The sequence below is a fragment of the Rhinoderma darwinii genome, chromosome 5 (genome assembly GCF_050947455.1).
Source record: "Rhinoderma darwinii isolate aRhiDar2 chromosome 5, aRhiDar2.hap1, whole genome shotgun sequence".
In the NCBI taxonomy this organism is placed as follows: domain Eukaryota; kingdom Metazoa; phylum Chordata; class Amphibia; order Anura; family Rhinodermatidae; genus Rhinoderma; species Rhinoderma darwinii.
The window spans coordinates 91,505,070-91,523,900 of NC_134691.1; the positions used below are offsets into that span (position 1 = coordinate 91,505,070).

The 18,831-nt window shown below is 41.0% G+C and overlaps 1 protein-coding gene across 1 annotated transcript in view; it reads right to left on the bottom strand.

Moving 5' to 3' along the window:
* The window catches only part of LOC142652472 (chloride channel protein B-like), a 179,860-nt gene that overhangs the window by 72,729 nt on the left and 88,300 nt on the right, over positions 1–18,831 (bottom strand). The window contains exons 15-16 of the mRNA XM_075828109.1: positions 12,056–12,222; positions 9,721–9,897 (exon numbers count right to left, since the gene is read on the bottom strand). Coding sequence (XP_075684224.1) covers positions 9,721–9,897; positions 12,056–12,222 — 344 coding nt within the window. The remainder of the gene's footprint in view (positions 1–9,720; positions 9,898–12,055; positions 12,223–18,831) is intronic.

The following is an 18,831-nucleotide window of genomic DNA, read 5'->3' on the forward strand; positions in this document are numbered from 1 at the left end:
AAGTTAACATGTTGTTTTAATTGCACAGTGAATTCCGTAAAAACGTCGCGCAAAAAAACATGGAGGAATCGCTGTTTTTTTCATTTTCTACCCCACAAATATTTTTTTCCCCATTTCCTGGTACATTATACAGCAAAATAAATGGTGCTATGAAAAACTACAACTCGTCCCGCAAAAATCAAGCACTCATAGTACTATATCGTCGGAAAAATAAAGACATTATGGCTTTTGGAAGGTGGGGAGGAAAAAACGAAAATGAAAATCTGAAAAAGGGCTGCGGCGGGAAGGGATTAAAATAAACCTGTCAGCAGTTTGAAGGTGATTTTTTTCTCGGTCATGGACGTTGCATGACGAGAAAGCGATGTTTTACTCCCCGAAACAGTGGTAGCAAGTGCCACTCTCTGCTCTGAGTTACAGCTCTAGCTGCCAATCAGGAAACAGCTAGAACAGAGGGGTGGGGCTTGTAGTGTGCAGTGCTGGAGCACTTGCACATCAAGTCCTGCCTCAGTGGCACTTGTGATCGGCGGGCTGGGGGATTTAAACATCATTTTCTTGGTCATGCAACTTGCATGACCGAGAAAAAAGGTGCATTTCAAAAATGTCCTTTCCCTTCCCTATATCACCCTGTGAGACCTCAAAACTGCTGACAGGTTCCCTTTAAAACATAAAATATTCCTGAAACAAATTATGATCATATTTTAAAATCATCAGAACTTTATTGTAGCCACATTCTAAAGACATTCAACCTAAAATAAAATAATTTATGATGAAAGAAAAGTAGTGACCACTATTTCAATGATATTCACATCGGGGAGAGCACATATATGTGAGGTATATCCTAGTTAGTTGTTCTACCTGCAAAATTATTTTATCTTTTTTTACTGGAAGAAAAGTATAGCCTAAAAAAACTTCAATTAATTTTGAGGTACCTTTACATCTTAGAAACCCTTGTGGTATAAATTGTTAGTCTTAATAGTACGATGATTCTTAACATATTTCCTAAAGTCAGTCCACTTGATGCCCCATCTCTCTCTGCAAGGTGATCACATATTATTAAAAAAGGTAAAAAGATTAGTTAAAAAAGGGTTAAAAAGACGGAAAATGTGTAAGTATGCAGTTATTCAAACAAATAGTAAACAGAATAGAAATCAATGTGGAGGTTCTCAGTAAATCTCCTGGATATATAATAAGCTCTCACATCCTTGGATGCTGCCTTGTTTCCATTCTGTGATATATATTTTCACAAATATATAAAGATGAAAGATTTATTCCTCTTTTACATTGCCTCAGTGACTTGTAGTCTAGCCCTGGAGCAATATAATTTGAGGTTTTCAGGAATGAGAAGAAGGTCACAAGCGCATGAAGAAAGAAACAGACAATTTCAAAGCTGGCTGGAGTTCCTGAAAGCTTTACCCTGTGTTTGCTGGGCTGGTCTGCCACAATCTATAGAATAACACTTGACTGGTCTTTCTATAACTTCCGTACAGCAAAGCACCAACACATCTGAAGAATGTGATATTTTTCTTTCAGCTATGAAGTAATGTATCTTTGCTGAATGAATAATGTTTAATCTTCATCACTGAATATACAGTTCACCTATATCCATGCGATTATTTCCCGTATTTAATATATGTAATACGGAATGATTATATCTTAACAACAACTTTGACAAAGTTAACAGCACCACATTGGACCATTGACTTGGTAGCGGTCGTATGTTACTATAATGTTGCCTGTGTCCGGCAAATAAAGACTATTAACTATTTTACTATGGACTGGTGCTGCTGAGAGTTTACATTTTGTAAGCTGTCTGCCTTGATATTTCAGGGATTGTACCTCAATACTGTTGAGGTTGTTCTGCTTTGGTCAAGAATGTATAAATGATAAGTGCATTGAGGTTTCTGGAGGACGCAACTGATGGTGACAACCTAATCATCCAAAAAGACTTGTAACTAAGTATATGTACTGTATATGCTAATTTTTCAAATACATAGACACCGTTCTAACACACGTATAAGGTAGAATTACATTTAAAGAGGATTTCCACTCACGACTTGACAACGTTGCCAGATATTGGTAAATCAGCCGGATAGCTCATCAGTATTTAATCGGTGCGGGTGCAAAACCCGGACTCTGCACCATTAAGCCGCTCCGGCTTCCTCCAGGCACCGGATCTTATTGCCCATTATGCGATGTACGGAGCCGAAAGCAGTTGGCTCTGTACATAGTATAGCGGCCGTGCTGCCGAACTGCAGCTCTGCTCCTATTCACTTGGTACTTTTGCCGTTGTATGTCCTATTCACGGGTGTCGGACCACCACAGATGATGTACTGATGACCAGTGGCGTAACTACCACAATCCTGTGGATAGGGGATACATGTCTTTTAGTAGGACACACTGTAGGTCAAACTTTTTTTGGGAAGGGGGACGCTGTATGGCATTCCCTACAGGGGGGGCTGTATGGCGTTCCCTACAGGGGGGGCTGTATGGCGTTCCCTACAGGGGGGATGTGTGGCGTTCCCTACAGGGGGGCTCTATGGCGTTCCCTACAGGGTGCTGTATGGCGTTCCCTACAGGGGGGGGCTGTATGGCGTTCCCTACAGGGGGGCCTGTATGGCGCTCCCTACAGGGGGGGCTGTATGGCGTTCTCTACAGGGGGCTGTATGGCATTAGCGCCATACAGCCCCCTCTGTAGATAACGCCATACAGTCCCCCCTGTAGATAACACCATACAGCCCCCCCTGTAGAGAACGCCATACGGCCCCCCCTGTAGAGAACGCCATACAGCCCCCCTTTAGATAACGCAATACAGCCCCCCCTGTAGATAACGCCATACAGCCCCCCCTGTAGATAACGCCATACAGCCCCCCTGTAGATAACGCCATACAGCCCCCCCCCCCTGTAGATAACGCCATACAGCCCCCTTTGTAGCTATCTACAGGGGGGGCTGTAAAAAAGGCACTATCTACAAGGGGGGGGTTGTGTGCCACCCATGGGAGGGGGGGCCCCAGTCAAAAGTTTGCTATGGGGCCCAGTCTTTCCTAGTTACGCCCCTGCTGATGACCTATCCTATAGGTCATCAGTTGTCCAGTAGTGGACAACCCCTTTAAGGCCGCAGCAAAGATTTAATAATTATGTTTCTTTTACTTAGAGATATAATTCAATTCTTCTGTCTTGTTGGGTTGTGGTGGCCATTCTTAGGCTTCGTTCACATCTGTGCCAGGGCTCCGTTCCGACGGAATGTCGGAGCTTTCCGTGGGAATGGAGCCCTGACCGACACAAATGGAAACCATAGATTTCCGTTTGTCGACTACGCTATTGATTCCGGCAAAACGACGGAACCCTTGCGCAACTGAGACAAACAGAAACCATTAGCACCGGATCCGTCACCATTGAACTCAATAGTGATGGAAACGGAAACCTTTGGTTTCCGTTTGTGTCAGTCAGGGTCCTGTTCCGACGGAAAGCTCCGATAGAACGTCGGAACGGGACTCTGGCGCAAATGTGAACGAAGCCTTACAAAGGTGACAACATGTATTGAAGTCACATTGATTGCAACAGAAACAATAGACTTTGCTTTTTCAAACAAAACTCAAATTATTAATCTTATACTTATTCAAGTGTCACCAGATTCTGTAATATGGAGAGATTATGACAAAATCACATCAAAGAGATAAAGCAGTTCGAGACAAATATATAGCTATATTAAACCTCTCCTTTAACCCCTTAATGACCAGGCTTTTTTTTTTACTTAACCCCTTAAAGACAAATGACGTATATATCCGTCACAAGCAGGAGCTAGTTATCGCATAGAGACAGATATATCCGTCACTCTGATCTCATGGGCACTGCCACTATACCCACGAGATTAGAGGCAGGAGCACGGCTGTATACATAGCCAGGCTCCTCCTGCAAATGCCGTAATGAAACAGCTCTCAGATTCTGGCAGTTTAACCCCTTAGATGCCACTGTTAATAGGGATAGCGGCATGTAATGTGTTTGACAGAGGGAGGGAGCTCCCTCTGTCACCCCATCGGCAAAGCCGCGACGAGATCGCGGGGCGCAGATGGATTTCCATGGCAGCCGGGAGCCTAAGGGTCAGTTCACACTGATTTTTTTATAAGTTTTTTGACGCGGAAAGCACGTTGGAAAACGCGCCAAAAAACTTCCGAAAATGTCTCCCATTTATTTCAACGGGAGGCGGAGGCGTTTTTTCCTGCGAGCGGAAAAACCGTCTTGCGAGAAAAAGAAGCGACATGACCTATCTTCGAGCATTTATGTCTCTGACCTCCCATTGACATCAATGGGATGCAGAGAAAGCATATTTCGCTGCGTTTTTGCCTGTGGCGCTCACTGGGCGCGAGTGAAAAACGCCTAGAAAAACGCGCCAAACGGCATGAAGGCAGATCAAAACTTTCTGACTGCAAAAAAAACTCTGTGTGAACATACCCTAACAAAGGCCCTGAGGTCTGCCCTCAGCAACTGCCTATTAGGCCATGCCCCTAATAGATTGCCTGTTAGTTTTAAACTGACAGGCAATAATGCTTTGGTATACTAAGTATATCAAAGCGTTATATTTGCAATCAGAAGATCGCAAAGGTAAGTGATTTCTGTGTATGTAAGTGTTTTACTGTGTGTTTACTAGTGTATGTAAACCTACTACACTGTGTGTTAGCTCAAAAAATGGCGACACACAGTGTAGGAGGTTTGACCGTTCAATCCCCTCGTTTCTCCCAGCACTAGCCAGGATAAAGGAGGGGGGGATTCTGAGAGCTCACTAGAGCGAGTGAGTTTTCCCAAATTTTGCAGCATAAAGCAATGTGGTTGCTTTACCACATGCAATGCTGCAATTTTGGGAATTGCTCCATCTAGTGACCAGCACATGGAAATGTTATAAATTAGAATCTAATTTATAATATTTCCTGACTTGTGAAAAAATTAAAAAAATTATAACAATGTGTAATCATTTATATACAAACTGTTTAACTAAAAAAAAAAAATAATTTTTCTAACGACACATTCCCTTTAAATCAGTCCCCAAGGGTATGAATAAAATAAAATAAAAGTACAGCTATGTGAGCCATAGATTAGAAATCTCGCGAGATTACGAGGTAAACCTCACAGAAAAGAGTTAGAAGTGTCAGGATTCTGAGTACACATGACGTCCAGGCTGGATTTCATGTGTATTCATTATCAGGACACTGTAGTAATGTTAGGGTATGTGCACACACACTAATTACGTCCGTAATTGACGGACGTATTTCGGCCGCAAGTACCGGACCGAACACAGTGCAGGGAGCCGGGCTCCTAGCATCATACTTATGTACGATGCTAGGAGTCCCTGCCTCGCTGCAGGACAACTGTCCCGTACTGTAATCATGTTTTACAGGTCCAATATTCTGTGCTGAATCGAATTTCTTAATATATCAACATAACGTCTGTAATCATGTTTTCAGTACGGGACAGTTGTCCTGCAGCGAGGCAGGGACTCCTAGCATCGTACATAAGTATGATGCTAGGAGCCCGGCTCCCTGCAGTGTGTTCGGTCCGGTACTTGCGGCCGAAATACGTCCGTCAATTACGGACGTAATTAGTGTGTGTGCACATACCTTAACACTATGCTATTCTTAGGTCCAATATTCTGTGCTGAATCGAATTTCTTAATATATCAACATAACGTCTCCCTACGAGCCTTGTTTTTCTAATATACCACTCCAAATCAAATTATTTGGACAGTGACACAATCTTCATGATTTGGGCTCTGCATGCCACCACATTGGATTTGAAATGAAACAGCTGAGATGCAATTGAAGTGTAGACTTTCATGATTAATTCAAGGGGTTGAACAAAAAATATCCTGTGAAACGTTTAGGAATTGTAACCATTTTTCTACACATCCTCCTCATTTCAGGGGCTCAAAAGTAATTGGACAAATTAACATTACCATAAATAAAATGGTTTTCTTTTAATACTTTGTAGAGAATTCTTTGCAGCAATGACTGCCTGAAGTCTGGAACCCATGGACATCACCAAACACTGGGTTTTCCTCCTTTGTGATGCTTTGCCCGGCCTTTACTGCAGCTGTCTTCGGTTGTTGCTTGGTTGTGGGTCTTTCTGCCTAAAGTTTTGTCTTAAGCAAGTGAAATGTACGCTCGATCGGGTTGAGATCTGGTGATTGACTTTGCCATTGCAGAATATTCCACTTCTTTGCCTTAAAAAAACTCCTGGGTTGCTTTCGCAGTATATTGTGTGTCATTGTCCATCTGTACTGTGAAGCAACGTCCAATCAACCTTGCTGCATTTGGTTGAATCTGAGCAGAAAGTAAATCCCTGAACACTTCAGAATTCATCCGGCTGCTTCTGTCTTCAGTCACATCGTCAATAAACACTAGTGACCCAGTGCCTTTGGCAGCCATGCATGCCCATGCCATCACACTGCCTCCACCATGTTTTACAGAGGATGTGGTGCGCTTTGGATCATGAGCCGTTCCAAGCCTTCTCCATACTTTCTTCCTCCCACCATTCTAGTACAGGTTGATCTTAGTTTCATCTGTCCAAAGAATGCTTTTCCATCACTGTGCTGGCTTCTTTAGATGTTGTTTGGCAAAGTCTAATCTGGCCTTTCTATTTTTGAGGCGGATTAATGGTTTGCACCTTGTGGTGAACCCCCTGTATTTGCTCTCATGAAGTCTTCTCTTTATGGTAGACTTAGATACTGATACACCTACTTCCAGGAGTGTGTTCTTCACTTGGGTAGATGTTGTGATGGGGTTTTTCTTCACCATGGAAAGGATTCTGCGATCATCCACCACTGTTGTCTTCCGTGGACGTCCAGGCCTTTTGGAGTTCTCAATATCACGAGTGCGCTCTTTTTTTTTTTTTCAAGAATGTACCAAACTGTGTATTTGGCCACTCCTAACATTTGCGCTAACTCTCGGATGGATTTCTTCATTTCTTTCAGCCTAAAGATGGTCTGTTTCACTTGCATTGAGAGCTCCTTTGACCTCATGTTGTGGGTTCACAGTAACAGCTTCCATATGCAAATGCCACACTTGGAATCAACTCCAGACCTTTTACCTGCTTAATTGATGATGGATTAACGAGGGAATAGCCCATGCAGCCCATTAAATAGCTTTTGAGATAATTGTCCAATTACCTTTGGTCCCTTGAAAAAGAGGCAGCTACATATTAAAGAGCTGTAATTCCTAAACCCTCAAATTAAAGCTGAGAGTTTGCACTTTAAGCCCATATTAATTATATAACTGTATATTCAATATGTTTTGGTAAACAACCAAAATACCAAAACTTGTGTCACTGTCCAAATAATTCTGGACCTAACTGTATGCTAAAGTTCTGACTGCCTCCTTTAGAGAAGCTTAGGAGCATACTACATACTGTTATATTGCTGAGTCTAATTCATATACAGTATGATCCAGCTTCCCCTAGTGATAGCTAAAGGCAGAGATATTTTAATTTCCTCTGTGTATCAGAAAAATAGAGCTCTGGCTTCCATAGAGATATATTCAGATATTTATCAGTGCAGAGTTTGGACCTATTTTGATTTAAAAAGAAAATAATGTTCAAGAGTGGACATTCACTTTAAGCTATTCCGCTGCTGCATTTAGATATTGCAGCAAATTTGCCAAATAAAGTAAATCCTTTCCTGGCAGGACTCTGACATGTGTGTGTGCGTGCGTGCGTGCGTGCGTGCGTGCGTCTTTCCACCTTTTACAAAGGTGGAAAAGTTTACAAAGTTTCAGCCAGCCATTTGGAAGGTTCACCAAAATCCTATTTTTCTCCAGCAACCTGTACTAAAGCCTATAACAAAAGCAGCACACTGTCAAATATTCATAGGCCCAACAAGTATGTGAAATAATACAACAACAAGAAGACTATGAGTAAGTAACTCTGTGTGATGTCACAACAACATCAGCCAAATGTCTTGAAGTCTACCACCCAGAACCATATTTGAAAATCTATGCAAAGTGTAAATCACTTAACTTTCCCATTCTGGGATGACAGATTGATTCACACATGGGTTTTGTTACTACAATCTGTACTGTAAGAATCCATCATTATTTGTGTTGTGGCAGGCAGGATTATATGCAAAGAAATATAACCAGAAAATAGACAGTGGTAGCAGCTGCAAACAGATGAAATACTAAAAAAGTGAAGAGCTTCTTTATACTAATATTTAACTTCAGCTCATGTTTACCATTTCCTGGTAAATCCACGTCTTGGGCCATGTACACAAGGGGTAATGTTTTTAAATATAAATTCAACCAGTGATGTTTTGGTTACATTGAGGTTGAAACACTTGCAAAATTTCATGTGTGAAAAGTTTACTTATCTTTTAGTTCTAGTTTAAATGTTGTCAAGATGTCAACGTATACTGTAAATGTTAAAGCGTAACTAAACGTTCAACAAGCTTCTGACATGTCATAGTGACATGTCAGAAGTTTTGATTGGTGGGGGTCCGAGCACTGAGACCCCCACCAATCGCTTAAACAAAGCGGCAGAAGTGCTTGTGTGAGCGCTGAGCCACTTTGTTTCTGTTCAGCTTTTTCCAGACAGCCGATGTAATGGTGTACAGGCTCATAGACTTTCTATTGAGTCCGTACACTACTACATCGGCTTTCCGAGAAAAGCCGAACAGAAACTAAGTGGCTCAGCGCTCACACAAGCACTTCTGCCGCTTTGTTTTAGTGATGGGTGGGGGTCTCAGTACTCAGACCCCCACCGATCCCACCGATCAAAACTTCTGACATGTAACTATGACATGTCAGAAGTTTGTTGAACATTTAGTTACCCTTTAAAGCTACATATAAAATTACTAGCCACAGCTAAAAAATTACAAAAACAAATTTAAAAAAAATTATCTCCACAATATTTGGGGGCCACCTTCATCTGCACAATACAAGCAAAATAACTTATGGTGGTATTCACTACCATGGGTGCTACTAGCCTTTTCAGGTGGTGCCACATACGATGGTAAGAATAGGTGGAAAGAGAAATGACGCCCCCACCACTTTCCCATATTGAAGATGGGAAAGTGCAGAGGTGGACAGTATATCTACCAAATTGTGGCCACCCTTAATTTAGGGAAGGATGTTCTCTGAAGTTCTCACCTCATCTCATGGTTCGTGCAGCCCTGTCACTTATGTCTATAACATAGAAGACCATCACAATGGTCTCTATAAGAGCATGCAGATATATTGTGACCACCTCTGACTGTTGCTTGGCTGCTACCCATGCTCATTGACGCTGTCTAGAAGGGTTTTTGCTTGCAAAAAAGTATTCCATAGAACTCCCTAACAAATGCTTAGAATGGAAAATTACTGTTTTCAGTGTGCGTTTCCAATCAGTATGGCTTCCTAATCACCTTTAAATACATGTGAAGCAATGAAACTGTAGGCAAAATCATCAACTAAAACAATAAAAGAGGATTTTCAAGATATTATCATAAGCAATATTAACATGAATTCATATAAATATATTCAAACGTGGAAAAAATTATTAGCGTTAAAACCCATACACTTGGCCTTACACATTATAAGTGTATGATCAAATAAAAAGGTATCTTTTTGGTTACAGCAACCAATAAGGCCATTTATTCTCAAAGACATTTTATACATGAGGCCCAATATTTGCTTTCCCATTTTAGTTCATATTTATGAAAAACACTTTGAATGAACATGGATGAAATCACTTTCTGCATACCTAGTAATTGTTCCTAAAAACACCTCACCCTGTCCTTCTGCAGGGCTGTAGACAACTGGGAAGCCATTGTGACTCGTGTTAAAAAGAAGCTCTGCCAACATGAAGACACGTTCCCGTAAGTGAATAATTGTACAAGGCTGCATGGCATCTCTAGCTGTAAAGAGTTCCAGGTCTACCCTAAAAGCACAAACCAAAAAAAAAACATATAACAATAAAGAAGTAACAATGCATGACAATTATATGATGTGCTAATACAGAGCACAAAAGTGTATGTATTAATCCTTTAAAGACAAGGCATATTTTGGACCTTAAAGGACTATTCCCATCTCAGAGATTTATGGCATATACACAGGATATGCCATAAATGTATGAAAGATGCAGGTCCCAGCTCTGGACGATGCACCCTGGCGGAGGCTCAGTAGCCAAGTGCCCGGGATTACAGAAACAGCCAAGCTCACTGAGCTACACTGTTTCCGTAACTTTCATAAAAGTGAATGGGAGTTACGGAAACAGTGTAGCACAGCAAGCTCAGCTGTTTCCGTACTCCTGGCTACCTCTCCACTGGGAAGCGGGAAGAAAAAAAACAGCAATTCTGCCATTATTTGTTTTTTGTTTTTTTGTTTTTTTATAGCGGTGTGGGATAAATAACATGATCATTTTATTGGTCATTTCAGATGTAGCAATATAAATTCTGTATAGTTTTTTGTTTCTTTTAAATCCCTAATAAAGCATTTTGTAGGAGGGAAAACAGTTTTGTATTTTTGTTATATTTACTTTATTTCAGAACACTTTTTTCAATTTTACACTGTACACTTTTTTAATTTTTACAATATTTTTTAGTCCCACTATGGGACTTGACAATGTGATAAGCCATGTGATTGTGTGGCTTATGTATGTCAGTATTATGCATAACCCACACAAGGCGTTTGGCAATCAGCTCACCGCTTAAGTTGTTAGCAGGTCAGTTCTCAAATGTTGTCTTGGTGGACAGAGAAGACACTTATATGTTAAACGTATACGTTTTTTAACAACGAATGGACGATGGATGGCATCCGCTACCCATAGACTCCCATGTTAAAAAATGTATATGTTTAACATATATGTTTTTTTACAGGATTGCACAACATTGCATAACAAATTGTATAACAACGCAGAAAAATAAAAAGCAAGAGTGGACACATCTCTATATGAAGTGTATACATATGTCCATTTTCATTGCCCTTTTGGTGCCCAAGGCAAACTTAGCAAACTGAGTCGCCCCACTCACATTATACTACCAGACAAATTAGTGCCCATATAATTCTAGTCATATTAGTGTCGGTACAAAATATATCAGTATATCTATTATTGTACCAGCCCTAAAAGTTTCCATATTCCATGTAAAGCCTAATCACTGTCCCTATAATAGCATTCACATCAAAGCCCAGAATACTGCCATAGTTCTCATTTAATAAAATCATTTAAAATACTAATTTATACCATCCATAGCTTCAATCACGACGGTGCCCGTAATCGGCACGGCCGGCCACGGACAGCCGTCCAGATTTGCGGGCCGTGCTGCCATTATAAAGTATGGGAGCACAGTCCGTAAAATAAAAAAAATAGGACATGTCCTATTTTTTACGGAAGGTTTCTACGGCACGGACACCTTCCCATAAATATACGGGAAATTGTCCATCGACCATAGAAATGAATGGGTCCGTAATTACGGTCCGTAATTACAGACGAATTCTACGGTCGTGTGCATCGGGCCTAAAACAGTACTATCCATAATGCTCATACAATAGTAATAACCAGAAAATAGTGACTAGAGATGAGCGACCTACAAATTTCTATTACAGAACAGTGTATGCCGAATTAAAGACAATGGCGGTTATAACTGATGATTCATATTTCAGTCTCCATTGTCTTATATGCAGCAAATACAGCTCTGTAATAGGAAATTTGTTAATGAAATGCCCTTGAAGCATATTATAACTGATTATCTCATCTCTAATAGTGATTAACATAAACTGAAGAAGTGTGTGTGTGTGTGTGTGTGTGTGTGTGTGTGTGTGTGTGTGTGTGTGTGTGTGTGTGTGTGTGTGTGTGAAAGCTTCTGTCAATCATGTTGGGGGGCATTTTGATGTACCCCACTAGATCGCTTACCCTTCTCCCAGCCCTGTCTACTTTTCTGTGCAGCTACTGGTATATTGCAGTGTGCATATAAACTGGTGACAATAACTTTCACCCTTCCTGCTTAATGGTATGGATGTAATAGAGATGTAATAGAGACAACACTGCTTTGTATTTTTCATTAGAATAACCGTACATAAGCAACGCAGCAAACACTTACTTGTTTTTGCCATGGACAACATAGGGCTCTGCCTCTAAATGTGGGATGCACTTAAGATGTAATAAAGAGCTAAAAAGGGAATGGTTGAAGTAATCTCCGACTGTTTTTCCAATCATCACAGCCACCATTATCAGCAGGATAGACTGCACATCATTTGTTATTTCCACCTAGAACGAAACATAAACCAGTATTACCAAAAATGGTAGGACTTAGTCAGTAGAGGTTATTACATGAATTATATGTGAAGCATCCCCTCTAATATGTTACATGTTGCATATAAAAGTTAAGGGGTGCCTTAGGCCCAAATTAAAATTTTACATTGCTCCAGAATCCATGTGTAGTTACATTTACAAAGTCCATTGCTCTAAATTTTCTTAAATTGCTCTAATTTTTTTTCCAGATCTGTCAACGCCTTTTTATTCAAAATCAGGAAGGGTGTGAGCTGGAGTATGGTCTTCTGGTATTTTTTTTTTCATATTACAAATCTGCTTGACTATCTCATGTTGTCAGAGCACTCCACCCCCTCCCCTTTCCTCTCAGCAGGGTAGTACCTAGATAATTCCCATTACAATGTCTGCAAAAATGAGCAGAGCTGACAACTTAGAACAAAGAACTCAAATACAGGTTAAGAAAACATTACACGTTCACCATATACTAGGTAACACACACCTGGTGTTTTTCTTTTATGTTTTTATTTCTACTGGATGTCCACTTTCAATATATAAGATCCCAATAAAAGACTAGCTCATTCCATGGTTTACATTCAAAACCATAGAAATTCATACTTTGTGTCAAGTTTAGAAAAATATACCTGCAAACTATATCTGCAAGTTTGGCTTTATGAGTCTGAAATTCTTTAATCCTTCAGTCATGGAATTCCTCTGTGTGAAAAACTACACATTCAACTACATTGAACTTTTCTACAATATGTTTGGAGTCCTATCAAAGAAGTTCAGAAACTCTGGAAGGGTTGGATCGTTTACATATTTTAGTCCCAAACTTTGTTTAATGAGTTGTTATAATGTCTGCTCCATATCTCCTTTACATTTAATACATACATTATACCTAATAACAATTTATCCTCTCACAGACCTCTCAAAGCATTTTTTTCCTCTATATGTTAATGTGGAACAGGCAGCCGCTTAAATGTCACTGGCATAACAACCCTTGGCAGCAGTGAATTGCCCTACAGCCGCCACAGAAAAATGTCAATATGGCATAGGTACAGGGGCGGATTATAATGAGGGCAATCTGCTCAAATGCCCAGAGCTCGAGGCTGAAAGGGGGCCCAGTACACCCCGCTTCTCCTGAACCAGCAGTTAAAATTACAGCCGGTTCAGAGAAACGGGGTGAAGCGGGACCTCTCACCCAATTGTATCCACGTCCTTAGAATGCGGATACAATTGCTTACTCTAGTGCTGGGGAGACAGGGAACTATCAGTCCCCTTTCTCGCAATTCGGGACTTTAGTAATGACGCAGTCGGCACAATGACATCTCTGACCAGTCCTACTTCGCTGGAGGACGGCGCGGGAATGGGGACAAGTGAGAATGTTTTTTGTTTTTTTCAGTGGGCAGCATTGTGGGCAATATCTACAGGGGGCATTGTGACTTCTGCTATCTACAGGGGGCATTGTGACTTCCGCTATCTACAGGGGGCATTGTGACTGGCACTGCCTATAGGGGGCATTGTGTCTGGCACTGCCTATAGGGGGCATTGTGATTGGCGCTATCTACAGGGGGCATTGTGACTGGCACTATCTACAGAAGGCATTGTGACTGGCGCTATCTACAGGGGGCATTGTGACTAGCACTATCTACAGGGGGCATTGTGACTGCCGCTATCTTGAGGGGGCTTTGTTAGTGTGTGTGGTGTTTTACTTTACAGTGTTTGACAAAATTTAATTCATGGGGTTTATGCCCGGTTCTGGTGTTGTATATATGTACTAAACCTTGTTCTGGTGTTGTATATATGTAATTAGCTTGGTTCTGCTGCTGTATATATGTACTGAGCTTGGATCTGATGCTGTATATATGTACTTGGTGTGGTTCTGGCACTATATGTACTGGGCTTGGTTCTGGGGCTATTTTTCTGCACATAGCTTTGTTCTGGTGCTGTATTTATGTACTGAGCTTGGTTCTGGCATTGTATTTATGTACTGAGCTTAGTTATGATACTGTATTTATGTACTGAGATTGGTTCTGGGGCTGTATTTATGTACTGAGCTTGGTTCTGGGGCTGTATATTTATTTACTGAGCTTGGTTCTGGTACTGTATTTATGCACTGAGCTTGGTTCTGTATTTATGTACTGAGCTTGGTTCTGGGGCTGTATATATACATATATATATATATATATATATATATATATATATATATATATATATATATATATATATATATATATATATATATGTACTGGGCTTGGTTCTAGGGCTGTATATATTTACCTTGTCTTAAGGTAAAAGTAGATGTTAAATATATACATTAAACACTAAACCCAAAAAAACAAGGAGGAATGACAGTTTTTGTTCCAATTCACCCATTATATGGTACTATAAATGGTGCCAATAAAAACTACAACTCCTCCCGCAAAAAATAATTCCTCACAAACCACTCCATTGACGTAAAAATAAAAAAGTTATGGCTGTAGGAAGGCCGGTGAGTGAAAAACGAAAATGAAAATAAAAACAAAAAATCGCTTGGACTTTAAGGGGTTAAACAACAGAGACAGATTCTTTAAAATTATATTCACGCACAGCAGATTTTTTTTCCCCGGAAACCACACATTTAAAGCTCCTGACCTCTTTAGGGTCTCAGTATTCGGCTTTTTCTCTTCTGTATGACTCATTCTGATTTTACAGCGAATTCAAAACTGTGCCAGATCTGTGGCCGCCTAAACAGAAATCTGCAAATATACGGTACAGTGTCTTCAGAATTCGGTGGGGGGAACACTTTGTGAACTGCCCGGAACCCATGGTACACTTAATCCGCCCCTACATAGGCAGGAGAGTAACAACTTTACATGGGGCCCCACTTCACCAAGACCACCTTCAGCATCATGTCGATTCAAGACATGATTATTTTAGTCTCCATTTTGTCTATTACTTCTTTATTTCTCAAAGACTTATATTCAATATTTTAGAGCCCACTGTCACTTTCCATCATCCACATTGACCACTAACTATAACTCAATGATGAATGGATGGGGGCTCCTTTGGCTTCTGGGCGCCTTGCTATGCCTTCTACCCTGGTAGTAACACCTATGGTAGACAGGTTGTTTTTTGCATTCTTAAAGGTTCAAAAATAGTATTTAAAAAATATATTTTTACTTGGATCTGATGCCATCTTTTACTACAAGCCACTATGATTTATTTTTGTTACGAAACTTCAATGTAGTTTAAAAAAAAGAACAATTTTGACAAACCTTTTGTTTCCTACAATGTCACTTGTGTCTTGTGTTTATATGTGCTCCAGATACAATCCAGCAAGTAATTCAGAAAAACACTAAAGCTTCAATTTCTATTTATGTTTCTAAAGGTTCGGCTCATTTACTTCAATAAGACTTTTGTAAACTACAATCGTGAAGAATGTACTTTTTTGGCATTTTCTCTTGGGAAAGCAAAACAGGGAGTTGATCCAAACATTTACCACTGATTTTATGAAACAAAAACATCTGCCCTCTTTCACAGTAAGTGCTTTTTTGGCTTTGCTTCGATGAAGAAAAAACCTGATGTGAATCAGCTTTGCATTGACTAGACGCACACGTAAAGAGTTGCAGTTAACATTTAACCTAAGCGTGGCTTTGGATGAAGTGTGAAAGCATTCATCTCATTGTGGTAAATAGAATTAACTGCAGCCACACACAGTGCACAGCTTGCTTGGTCTAAAATCTCTATACAGACAAGTGAAGCTGCTCTATTCCTTGTACAGTAGAATGTTTATACCATTTTTATGGTCTTCATTTCACATATAAAAATTGTATGGCCTAAAACAACAAATCTGCACATACACAACATTTAAATCACCCGCTGCTCCAGAACCAATGACCACATGGTCCCACAACAGTCTTTATTTACTAGACTGCTGCAATGACGTGCTATACCGACATGTGAATCACTGGACGCAGTTGTCACATGCTGTAAATATTGACATCACTAATGTGGCCAATTTCAAACAGGGCTATAAAACTAAAGGTAAACAATTAGTAGTGTTTGCCTTTATGTTTTAATTGGTTCAATATGTTGTAAGAAACTAAAGAATATCTGAGCTTGTCCTGTTAAAGTATAAACACAAACCAAATAAAGCCAGGATGAAATGGCCATCCATACTTACTGCAACCACTGCTTACATGTATATTAAAGGCTATGTAAACCTTTGAAAGTGATTTACTTATTTTTTTTAATAAAAATGTCAGCCAGTGTGATTGGTGCAACTTTCTAAGGCTTCGTTCACATCTGTGTCAGGGGTCCATTCATGTGTTTCGTCTGAGCTTTCCATCATGGGAACCCACGAAAAGAAACCAAACGGTGGTCAATGTTGTGTAAGGGTACCATTGTTTTGACGGAATCAATACCGTAGTCGACTATGCTTTGATTCCGTCAAAACAACGGAACCATTACACAACAGTGACGAACGGAAACCATTAGCAACTGATCCGTTACCATTAAATTCAATGCTGATGCAAACGGAAACCTATGGTTTCCAATTGTTTCAGTTTGGTTTCCGTTCATGGATTCCCCTGACAGAAAGCTCAGACGGAACCCATGAACGGAGCCCTGACGTAGATGTGAATTATTAAATTAAATTTATTAAAAAAATAAAATTTCTCTTTAAGATACAGCTGATCTGTATTCTCTATACAGAGCAGCTGTATAGTTCGCTAAGACTTGAATCCGTCAGTCCCGCGGACATGACAGGTTCAGTGTCAGCGGGTCCTGCATGTCTGACACACAAGCTCCACCTGTAATCTATCACATCTAAGTTATGAAATTAGATGTGATCGGTAACAGCTCGATCCTGCATGTTAGAGATACGTAAAACCCGCTGACACTGAACCTGCAGGTCTGGTGGACCTGATGGATACAGGATTCAGTGCAAGATACAGCGGTTCTGTTTACAGGATACAAAGCAGCTGTACCTCAAAAAGTTCAAATCATTTTTAATAAAAAATAATTTGAAAGTTGCACCAATCACACTGACTGCCATTTATATATATATATATATATATATATATATATATATAATCACTTTCAAAGGTTTACATAGCCTTTAAATGGAGTTAATAAATATAACAGCCATTGCATGAACATTGACAATCTCTCCACACTAAAAATCAACTTTCTAGCCTTTTCACAGGCTACAGAGAAGTTACCATGCATGGGGTTCTTATAGAAAAAGGGATGCACAAAGTGATGTGTCACGATCTGTGGGTATGTGGACCCACAGGGGTTACCGCCGTAGCGGGATAGCAGACAGAGTACCAAGTCAATATATATATAGTCCAAGCACAAGAATGCCTGTAGTGGTTCAGACAGTAATGGAGGCTCGGCACAGGTGGGACCTTGACAGCAGACACCAGATGTGGTGTTACACAGCAGGCAGAACCGGTAGCACAACACGACTCCAACAGGTTTGAGGCACAGGAACAAATAGCATGGGATACAGGATACAGGTAGCAGGGCACGGGAACAACGGGAACAGGATAACACTAAGGGACCATTATCAAGACTAACTGTAATGACGGGGAAGGGAGACAGACAGGTGAGCCCTAATCTACCCGCCACTCAGTCCCTGCCTACTTGCAACGGCCCGTCCTAGGCGACGGCGTAGAACTGGGCGACGGTCCCTACGCTCAATAAGTGCACGACAGACAAACAGACATGGTTACACAGAAGCTAAGGGAAATGGGGCAGTTTCCCATGGCAACACCGTGAGCAACAAGAGAAGTGAACGAGCCAAGTCAAACCAGGAGTGTATGAGGTACCAAACGCAGAGCAGGAGAGTATTGAACGAGCCGAGTCAAACCAGGAGTGTACGAGGTACCAAACACAGAGCAGGAGAGTAGTCAGTAATCCAGGGTCAATATGAAGCAGGGACAAATAGTTCAAGCAGCAGCAGCAGAGCCAGGAAACAGGAGAATCACAGGCAAAGGAGGAGCAGGAAGTGAAGGTATAAATAGACAGAGGGCGGGAGCTAGCTCCGTCTGGCCAGGCTGTGATAGGCTCTCCCCCTCCTCAGCCTCCCAGCCTGATTGGTAGAAGGAGGGGTCACTCGATCAGACTTAGGAGCAGGTGCAGACTGACTAACCACGGGCGTCGACACAGAAGCTGTGTCTGGCTGATCCTTTACACTAACATAGGAAAACACAACAATGCTCAGGCAATGAGTGAAGGGGAAGGGCCCTTCTTATAACCCAGGGTGATCTGGGAGTAATTAGTCAATTCATAACATGTGTGCATGCTAGCCCTTTAAAGCCGGGAATGAGCTTGTGCGCACACCCTAGTGGTCACTGCAGGACAGGACATTCGCATGTGCTGGCATCCTCGGGGAGGAGACGTCGGCAGGATTAAAGGGGTCTGCGACTGTTACACAATGCCGTTCTTTGCGGCCATCAAGACACAGACGCACCTGTCAGTATCCTGGTAGTTAAGAAAAACAAGGCTATCTTTGGACAACTGCGTCCTACTGATGCAGGGAATGGAGTACATTTCTGCTCTCTATTTCTTGCACTGATATATCAATGCATAACTTCAAAGATATATGTGATGGCCCTCTAG